The 10816-nt window shown below is 46.4% G+C and overlaps 2 protein-coding genes across 2 annotated transcripts; one reads left to right on the plus strand and one right to left on the minus strand.

Moving 5' to 3' along the window:
- Window positions 1-1967: 1967 nt before the first annotated feature.
- Window positions 1968-2306, minus strand: N7446_012065 (uncharacterized protein; the record flags this gene model as incomplete). The annotated part of the gene is made up of 1 exon (XM_058520807.1): window positions 1968-2306. One exon carries the CDS (start codon window positions 2304-2306, stop codon window positions 1968-1970), a length of 339 nt encoding a protein of 112 aa, XP_058367093.1.
- Window positions 2307-3353: 1047 nt separating this feature from the next.
- Window positions 3354-5151, plus strand: N7446_012066 (aminoglycoside phosphotransferase family protein; the record flags this gene model as incomplete). The annotated part of the gene is made up of 5 exons (XM_058520808.1): window positions 3354-3659; window positions 3715-3926; window positions 3980-4158; window positions 4227-4821; window positions 4878-5151. The coding sequence occupies 5 exons, from the start codon at window positions 3354-3356 to the stop codon at window positions 5149-5151; spliced, it is 1566 nt and encodes a 521-aa protein (XP_058367094.1).
- Window positions 5152-10816: the final 5665 nt, after the last annotated feature.

Consider the following 10816-nt stretch of genomic DNA (forward strand, 5'->3'; position numbering starts at 1 on the left):
CATTCAAATCGCAAACTATCAAATCAGCATTTGCGGATACTGGCATTTGGCCTTGGGATCCAAAACTTGTTCCTGATCAAATTGATCCTGGGTGGGAAGATGAACCAGTGATTGAAATTTATGGTCATACGCCCTCCCCCGAAGCCGAAATCCCAAGTTCACAGACGAATTCACCACCAAATACACCTCACAGATGGTCAAAAATTGAGGATAAACTCGAAACAATCCTCGAAAATGATGAACCAGACGTTTCAAAACTCCAAAAGCATGTAAAACGTGCTATTCGTGGAGGTAAACAGGCGCTTCAAGATCTGAACCTTGCAAAACAAACGATCAAAAGGATGCAAAAACACAGAATTCCGATTAAAAAATCACGACGTATTATAAAAGGAGCTTCAAAATCCCCATTATCATCAATTGCGGGCAATATCAGAGTTCATCGACGTGCTGCGAACGAAAACAGAGTTGAGATCTGTCGTGAGATCGGAAATGCAAGAATTCGAGACTATTGGTATCGCGCCCAACAAGCTCTCAAAGAAAAAGAAGAGGCATCAGGAGAGAGAGATTATATTGATGAAAATAGTGAGCTATTTAAATGGGTAGATCCAGATGATATGTTGGGAGGAAATTAGGTTTGAAATTGAATAGTTGAATTTTTTGTGTTTAGGCATTGGTTTGTGTTTAGGCATTGGCTCACTGACAGGAGGGGACCGACTGTCGGTGAGTGCTTAGTCACAATTATTTGACCTCTCCTTTAGTTTGTCACAAACCTCCATGCCCCTCATCCATCCTGCGCAGCGCACTTTCTTTAAACTGCGAGCACTGCGAAAACACCTAGCGACATGGCACCGAGGCTTTCCCCGTCAAAGCTGCAATTCATTGGTGATATGATACAAAGCCAATCACTTACGCGTCATCAAATGGCAGAGGCGGCGGAATGTAGTGAACAGACAATCAAAAATATACGCAGAAACTTACGCCTGTTTGACAACGTCCATGGCCCCCCAAATCGTATCGGACGGAGACGAAGCGTAACGCCCCCAATGCTGGAAGCGCTTTTTGATCATCTGCTGGAAAAACCGGGTCTGTACCTCGACGAGATGGCTATCTTTTTATGGGATGAGTTCCAGATGCTAGCAACAACTTCTAGCATTAGACGGGCCCTCGTATCCAATGGTTGGTCGAGAAAGACTGCCCGTCAGAAAGCGAAAGAGCAGAACGCCGAATTACGAGAAATATATCTTCACAACCTCTCCGAGTTTGAGTCATACCACCTTGTTTATGTTGATGAATCTGGATGTGATAAACGAGTTGGTTTCCGACGCACAGGCTGGTCACCACTCGGTGTAGCACCTCGACAAGTGTCACAGTTTCACCGTGACGAACGTTATCAAATTCTGCCTGCATATGCCCAAGATGGTATTTTGCTTAGCCGCGTCTTTCGTGGGTCAACAGATGCCGCCGCCTTCGAGGACTTTATTGATGAACTCCTACGACATTGTGGAAGATGGCCAGAGCCGAAGTCTGTTCTAGTCATGGATAATGCGTCCTTTCATTACTCCGAACGGATCTCACAGATGTGTGCTGACGCCGGCGTGAAAGTCGTCTATCTGCCTCCATACTCGCCGGATCTCAATCCAATTGAAGAATTTTTCTCTGAACTTAAAAGCTGCATAAAACGTAATTGGAGCTACTTTGCAGATGATCCTGGCCGGGATTTCGGCACCTTCCTTGAACGGTGTATTAATCAGGTTGGGGCAAAGAAAGACAGTGCTAGGGGTCATTTTCGGCACGCAGGCCTCAGTGTTGAGGATTTAGATGATTAAAATTCTCCTTCACACCATCAGTAACATGAAGCGATCGATCCTACATTCAAACACACCCAGAATCATCCAATCCATCTCATTGTCGTCATCTACCTTTGATTCACTTGTGCAGCCAACAGTCTTCCCGAACAGGGTAGCTTCTTAGTTGTTGGCCTTGAAAGAAGCTTCCAAGTCCGCCTTCGCCTTTTCTGCGTCCACATCATTCGGATCAATGACGCATTTTGCCAGAATCCTGTGACTGTCTTTTTGAGCTTCTTTCTTCACCTCTGCGTTTTCGGCCCCTTTGTTCGCTTGAAGAATAATTTCCTGTTGATTTTCGCTGAGGGTTGCACCTTTGTCTAATCTGAAGTTCTTCTTCTGATCATGACTCTGGGACGGGTAGAGACGCTGCCCTTTGGTCGTATTCTCGGCTTTCTTGAATATTTTCGCCCACGGAATCCCATCGGTGAATGCACGAACTGTTTTAATGGAAATAGGCATCTAGCAACGTTAGATTTTTCTTGTCACCCGAAGTCTTTGTTGTACCTTACATTGTGATGAATTTTTGCTAGAATACACAGACTGAATGTTCAAAAATATTTCGTTTATCTGGATCTCAATCTTTTTCATGAGAGCATATAGTATCTTATATTCCTAAAAAAATGGCCAAAGAATGTCTAGGCGCTTAAAGTGGGATAAAAAAAAGACGGAGTGTTATCTTCCAGTTGGTGCTGATTACAGCCCAAGCGCTTTCAAGATATTCCATCACATTCAAGGCCAATAAAAACAGTTCCCTTACCGCTTATGGTTCAGGTGCAAAACAGACCAAGTCGGAGGGGAGGGTTAGATGCACGGTGGGTGGTTATTCTGATCGAGGTATTCGGCCTTTGACATCGGCCGTCGATGATAGGAAACAATCTCATTAATGAGCCCGTACAGCATAAACGACCCGAGATTGTTATATCCAATCACTGAACCGGAAACAAATATTGCTGATGAATTCCTACAGTGATGCATCCACAATACTCCTACGCGGTTTTCGATTGAAATCAAATAATCTTTTTGACTAATATTTCCCCCCGCAATTTATTGCTGACCGTTGAAAGCGTCACCATAACGACCAACATCATCAAATAAGTGATGTGCTAAGGCGATTCCATCATCGCAAGCCCTTTCACGGCCGTCATATGCAGCTACCCCTGTATAGTTGCATTCGTTATCCTATTTTGAGATTGGAAATTAATTCACCCAAATTTACAGAATATTGCTGTCGGCTTAGGTGACTTAATAAGCGCCAAGACGTTCGGGCAGCTTACACCCAGCTCCCGCGCAAATGACTTTTGAACTGTTCTCAACCGGACACAAGCAATGAACATTGGCATAGGACGTCGTGCACTTTCAGCTTTTCCAAATTTGAGAAACTGCTCAGCTTATTGTTTTCAACCACGAACGTCTGCCCTCGTTTCAGCACCACCGCGGTTACAATCAACGACAACTACCCTTCCTTCGTTTCGCGTCGTTTGCACGATCACGAGTCTCCCCGAGCAAATGACAACACCAAATCCTGATCACGAGCACTTCTTCCGTTATACGAGTGGACGATGGCTCTGGGATGAAGAACAGCAGCTCAGGGACAGGTATCAGACCTTTAACGTTGCTGAGCTCCAAAGCCTCGCGGCCAAAGCTGTTAGATCAGACAGCTGCATCTCCATAACGAAGCTGGCCGAGGGAGGATATAACAAGGTCTTCCGCTTGATCACTAATGATGGAAAAAGAGTGCTTGCTCGTATACCAAACCCAAATGCTGGCCCAGCGTTCTATTCGACCGCTTCCGAAGTCGCTACCATGGAGCTTGTAAGTTTACCTTAAACCAGGTAATCGCAAGGGCGGCTAGTTCATGCTCAAACAGGCTCGAGATTTCCTTCAAATCCCCGTGCCCCGAATCTTTGACTGGAGTGCCACATCAAATAACGCCGTTGGCTCGGAATACATCATCATGGAAGAAGCATCTGGCACACAGCTTGGAGTCGTCTGGGATCAGCTGAGTCCGGACAAAAAACTTTCCATTATGAGGGAGATAGTGACTATCGAGTCAAAGATGCTTGCGGTGTCGTTTTCGCAGTATGTTCATTTGCTCATTCACAAATGCGTGCGAAATCTGATCATCTCGTCAGCTTTGGCAGCATATATTTCGCGAAAGATGCAGTGGAAGGCGCAGTTCCAGCCCTGCTCACCAACGGAGCTCCCTCCGAACTCAAAGAGCGAGTATACCGGAAATTCAGTATTGGGCCTACCGTCGACCGAAACTTTTGGAAGAAGGAACGCTCGTCGATGCAGATCTCGAGGGGTCCTTGTAAGCATTTTTCTTATTGCTATTTAAGCTGTTCCTTTTTTTTTTTTTTTTTTGCTAATTTTCATAAGGGCGAACGGCCCAAGAATATGCGCTAAGTGTTGGCTTGCGTGAATTAGAGTGGATCAAAAATTTTGCCGTATCGAAACCACCAAGCGAAGCTACCCTAATTTCTTCAGCCCAGAACAATCCACAAGCACATCTTCAGCTGTTGGAGAAGTATCTTAAAGTGGCTCCTGCTATGATGGACGTTGACCCTGTTCTCACTCGGCCGACATTGTGGCACGGAGACCTTCATTCATCTAATCTCTTTGTGGATGATGGCCATATAACGGCTACCATTGATTGGCAAGGCTCGTGGGCAGGTCCACTCTTTCTCCAATCCCAACCCTCTCCGATCGTGGACTACCAAGGCAGCATTCTACTTCAACGCCCAGACAATTTTGACGACCTGGGCCCTGAGCAGCAAGCTGAAATCAAACAGCAAATATTCAAATCGACGCTATATCAGCTATATCTGCTGGAGACCAAAGAGTGCAACCCCCTTCTTGCCAAAGCGTTCCATCTAGACCATGGGAAGACAAGGCGTCTTCCGGTCGAATTTGCCGGAAACACATGGGATGATGACATAGTCTCTTTCCGTGAGGCACTTATTAACGTTGAAAGGTAGCTATCTCAGTATCTTCTCCCTTTTCCCGACGGTATCTGATTGCTTATTTCAGACATTGGCAAGAGCTTGGCATGCAAGGCGAGTGTCCTTATCACTTCACGCAGGATGAACTACATAGCCACTCCGTTGATGCCGAGGGCTGGAATGAGGTCCAGGATTTCTTTAACAGTATAGAAGGTCTTGTGAAACGAGATGGCTGGACAAGTCATGACACGTTCGACGCTGCCTTTAACTTCTTTTCAGAGCTTCGAGAACGGGGCCTGAGGCATATGAAAGGAGACGAAAAGAAAGCCTTTGACCAACAGACTCGTTGGGCCAGAAAATAGGCTGATTCCGGGTCCACGGCACGTCATAATACTAGCATGCGATAGGAGCCTTACTACGCTTTACGTTATCCGACCGCTAATGAATCCGGAACTGATTCACACTAAATCATCTTAAAAATATGTACTTGTTGTGCTTCATATTTCAAAGTTGCATACACGACGAGCGGGAAGAGAAAATCGCCAGATAACCGGACCCAACGCCAACACGCTCGTCTACACCATGTCGAGAACAGGCAATGCCTTTTTCACATTCTCAACCCAATCTTGAATATTTTCTACGAAACTCCGAGCAACCCCGGGTTTGATCCCTTTGCTGACGAAAAATTCCGGGTTCTGATCCTTGTAGATGTGCTCAAGCTCAAAGCCATCTGACAGGGTTATATCGCACGCTTGTCGGAATGCAGCTTTGAGAGTATCATCAGATACATTCGATGCAAGCCACTCACCATATTCTTTGACGGCCACGTCCTTGAGACCAGGAATCTTCAGCGGACTCGCAAATTTTGGCCCAGCTGCCTCAACAGCTGAAGCCGTTGTTGTAGCCACTCCAGGGGGATGAACATTGATGTTGATCGGCGAATGCGACGTTTGACTGCCAAGAATATTACCGCCTTTGCGCTTATCTTTTTCCTCCCTCTGCTGATCTTCCATGTAGAGCTCATCTCGAATTTCATCTGGAACGTCTCTGTGCGTCTCTAGGACACCACCTTTTTCGGCGTAGGTTACCAGGCGCCTGAGTGACTGCGTGCGGAGTCGGTAATGCTTCTTTCCGATTGGATCTAGCCAGCAATAAGGGCCCAAGTGGCATGCGGCAGAATCACATTTCATCAAATCATAAACGCGCCGCCAAATCGATTGCTGTCCGCATGCATTTTCCTCAGCATCCAGCTGGGCATCTCGGTCGTCAAGCATCCTTCTTGTGACAGAGAATTTCCCCCTTTTTTCGCCCTTTCGCCCGGCGGGTTGGGAACTGCAGTCCTCGACATAATTGAAACAGACTCTCAGCGTGAGCCTTTTTCCACGGCAGAAATGGCTCGACCACATCCTTAATTGTTTCTCAATAGGGGCCCAAACTATTTCCGTTTTGTTGAAACGCTTGTTCAGATCACGCTGGGTACGGTCGCTGTTGGACACGACGATTGCAGTGTCATCGATCCTGACCCTTCTGTTGCGAGACACTTTCTCTTGGATGACGGTGTGTAGCTTCTCCTCCAAGAACAACTTCCAGTAGGCGCCCGGCGCCAATACAATATCTTCTTCCGTGTCTTTCACGACGGTCTTGGTGTTGAGGGTGACTCGCCATTCTATGAAATAGTGGATGCAGTTTGGTGATTCTTCGTCGTAGGCTTTGTCTGACTCCCATTCGGATTCTTGTAGCAGAGGTAAAGTACTAGGTCGAAGTTGGCTTGTAGGGCTGGGGTCATTGTCGAATGGGGCGGACGGTGAAGGACTGCAGTTGGGAGATGTAGCATATGGGCTTCGGAAGTATCCCGGGGTAGGGGGAGAATATTGTGAATCCTGTTCCCATGATTCGGATTCTTGGGGCTGTGAGATATAATTATCGTGGTAGGGACTGCCGTTCATATCTACACCCGATCAAAGCTCTGGAGGTCTGTCAGCATGAGTGGACGGGCGGTGCCGGCTATCGCGAGAAGCCCAATGACGACTGAAAGTTGCGATAGGGGACGAGGGCCATAGAGAGCATAAACGAGAACCAAGTTAGCCTACCAACGTTAGTGCTCTACGGAGTATTCGTCGTGTATCACGATAATACAGTAGCTATGGAGGAGAAGGAAGAAAGAGAGTGGACATGATCTGGCCAGATCGCCTGGTGGCCGTTGTCCTAGCAACGGCCTTCCTTCCTAGAACATTCCATGGACGTATACGGTAATTAACAACGTGTAATTCGACGCAGAATCTCAATGCCCTGAAACGAACGTAGTGAGAGAAAGGGGTTATAGTAAACACGGCCGCGGGTGCGTCCGCAAAGAAAGGTTGTTTTTCTATATACGAAGCTTTTTGCCACGTCCCTTCCTCATTCGTTGTGTACTAACTGCTTCTGCTATAGCGCGTTTGAAATATTGTCTCGGTAGCTTCTTCTGCATCGTATTTTTGGATATGTCTGTTTTTATTGGGCTCTTCCCGGCCCTACATCCTCTCTTATTCCTACGTCCTGCTCTAATTTGCCTTTTACTTGCCTATTCCTCCTGTTCTGTTCGCACTAGGATGCTGTCTTTATAAACGTCCCATGATTGGCCTGGATATGTTTTGCTTCTATACAACCTGTAATTGTCCTTCAACATCGTTGCGCTCTACACTACCTTTCTTGGCTTATGTCTTCAAAGCTGTTTCTTTGCATTTTCTTGCGTCTATGGCTTCGCCCGCCCTTGATATCACAATATATCACAATATGCTGCGATCTAGGACTTGTCGAGATTGCAACTGTCCGATAGGTATGTCAACAAACTTTCGACCCGCCCGCTGCTCTGCCTGTCGCTTGGCGCGCTCCTCTGCGACTGTCGAGATTCGCGTGTGTACAGAATGTCGAGCTCCTATTCGGTCTAACACAACTGTTGCTCGTTGCGATGTGTGCCGTCAAACTTCGCGCTATGGACCTAGTCGTACTCAACCACCGCCTGAGATGCGTTGCTGTTGGCAATGCGGCAACACATTCCCTGCTATTAGCAGCGTGCGGCGTTGCTTTACCTGCAGATCTACGACGGGCAACGTTGTGCAACCGGCTATAGACTTTTCCCAGGTCACGGCCGCGTCTTTCAACCCGCTCGCTAACTCATTTCAACCCCTAAGTCCTCGCAAACGAAAGATTACGCATCGAGCAGAACAATACCCAAGAAGACCACCTTCTAATCGTACACTATCGGCGACCCTTACGCTACGTACTTCGCAGCGTAGCCCCGACGATGGCCAAGTCCAGTCCATTCTCCACTCCTCCATGGACTTTCTGCAGCGGGAATATGAAATCCGCGTACAGTCCTCAAATCAATTTCCACCGGTCATTTCTCCAGCCGACATAAGAGCTTCCGTTGCCCGTTACGAAAGTCACATGTCGGCATCGAGTCACGAAGGAATTTGTTCTTCTTGTGGCAGGCTTATGCCATCTGAAGATATGTATCAGCTTCTTCCTACAGATCCGTTCCTACAGCCTATGTCAGGCCATCTCGACAACTGTGGATGGGTCAATGGTAGCTGGGCATTTTGCTGCCAATGCCACAGTGCTCTTATTCGCCAGTCTATACCTAAATTTGCCGCTACAAACCATATGAACGTTTCACTTTGTCAGCACTATCCTGTTGCCCTTGATGGCCTTACCTTGACGGAAGAATGTTTGATTGCCAAATCTCATCCCATTGGAGTCGTTTTAAAGCTTCGTCCGGGCCATCGGTCTACCCCGACCAGCTACCATGCGTTACGTGGCCATTTCATCATCATACCCCAGAACCCAGGTCCGCTCCTTCAGATACTACCAAGCCCCGGGCTACAGTTCACCGAGCTGATCAAGGTTCTTTGGCTGGGAAGCCGACCTCCAATAGATACGGACTTAAAGCCATTTTTAGTTGTACGCAAGCACAAAGTGCTCGCTGCTCTACAATACCTCGTGCAACACAACGTTTTATACCAAGATGTGACGATTGATCATTCGTGTCGAAAATAGTGATAGATACGAGCCGAAAGAAATGAAGTTTACCCTGAATGTGTTTGCTTGTGCTATAAATTTATACCTTGGCACTACTATGATTCGTTTTTGTAATATTCTGAACATAAAGTCACAATACCATCATAGCATCGCCTTCTTCTATCTTTTGATTGGCTTTGACTTTGGACGACGTCATGTACTGCTGTTTCGGGATTCCACTCGGGGTTCTTACCGGGGATCGGGGACCTAGTCTCGTATAAGGAGGCACATCTATAATATCTCGCACGAGAGATACGAGGGACTCTCGGCGTTTTATAAAATGACTGAGCATATATTCTGGAGCCGAACAAATAACTACATAGAGAGTGATATTTTATAATTTAGACGGAAATAAATGGATCAGTCAAATGGAATTTATCTATAGATTGTTTTAGCAATGGATTTCACTGTGGCAATGCTTCCATAATAACAGTAAATTGTGGGGGATCAAGTTGGCGCGGCGCGAGAGTGACGTCAGTTCCAACATGCGTATGTGATAGCGCTGACCCCGTGGTAATCTTTAAAAATTCCGTCGGCGTGTTCTTCATGCCTGCAACGGATCTCCTGCAATCGGTGACGCCGACAGACCCCCTGTTAACTCATTTCGTTCTGTCAAGTCTACTCCACCCTTACGATCTATATACTCGTGACCTTCTCAATGGAGTAGAAGCTACTATCAATACTTGACAACCATTGAGACTTTGGTCGTTGCTCGAATGGATCTCCTCGAGCTGGCCCCGATCTGGATCATGCTCTATATATGTCTTCGCCCATTCTTTATGGACTACTTACCCCTTGCCAAAGGAAACTCGTCTTTGGTTAACAGGGCAACGATTTCTATTCTCCCTAGAGCTTTGTGTTATTCAGGACATAATTATGATTGCCATATCCGGTAAACGATATCATTGTTTCTGGGACCGCCAAGCAGTCGACGGCTTCCTCTTTATCAGATACTCTTACAAATGTACTCGCCACTATGCGACCTCCATTTGCCTTTTAAGCATGTTTCGTGATGATCCTTCCGTAAAATTCACTAGGCGATCCTTGTCGTGCCACAACCTCTTTTTTAAGGGCTTTCGTGGGCGCAGGTGTTGATCTGGCTGGACTTTTGCGAAGCGGTAAGATGGATTATTGTAGCAGATCAAGGTGCTATCATCCTTATACCCCTATAGTGATCAAATCCTATATATTCTGTTTCCGTACGGTGAAATCATTTAACTAACATACTGGAGGCTTACGAGATAGATTGCATTGTAGAAGCTAAAGTTGAACGCCGACTGGTCATTTGCGAAGGAGGTTTTTACAACACGTATGATTCGGTGGATAACCACCTCATACCAGTTTGCAGACCGGCATTGATAGTCAATCCGGTTCCTCAGCTTTCGGTGGATATTTCTTACCATCCATCACTACCTGAGGAGAGCAAGAGCACCTCTCACTTCCCGGAACTTCATCCAAAACTGATGGGATATGGTTACCACAACCCCACCAGGTTATCTTCCCTGGTCAACCGGTACGTGAGAATTTGTACAGCAAACATTTCGTTGCATATTGGGATGGCACTTACCGCATGTTTTGCAATGGGCCTTTTTACACATCACAAATGGGATTTCTCGTCGTATGTTAGAAATGTGATCTTAAAAGAGATATCTTTATATGGCAGTAACTTGGTTTTTGCCAACTTCTTGCGTCTTTTTGTAAACGGAGATTTTAAGCACTGGCTACACACTGCTTCTTTATGTGCTAAGCGAACAGTAAATATCTTACGTTGATTATACGTCATAATACATAATACATACGTCGGCGATGAGAGGTGCCCCGAGCAAATTCCCCTGTTGAATCCCGAGTGAAGCACGGGGTACGGTGAAGTGACGCAATAGACAATGAGGCTCCATCGCTGGAATGTGAAGATAATGACACGACTCATACAGATATTCAATATATGCAACCAAGCTTGTCGCTTACATTCGC

The sequence above is a fragment of the Penicillium canescens genome (assembly GCF_028828765.1).
Source record: "Penicillium canescens strain IBT 15451 chromosome Unknown utg000009l_segment0_segment0, whole genome shotgun sequence".
Classification (NCBI taxonomy): domain Eukaryota; kingdom Fungi; phylum Ascomycota; class Eurotiomycetes; order Eurotiales; family Aspergillaceae; genus Penicillium; species Penicillium canescens.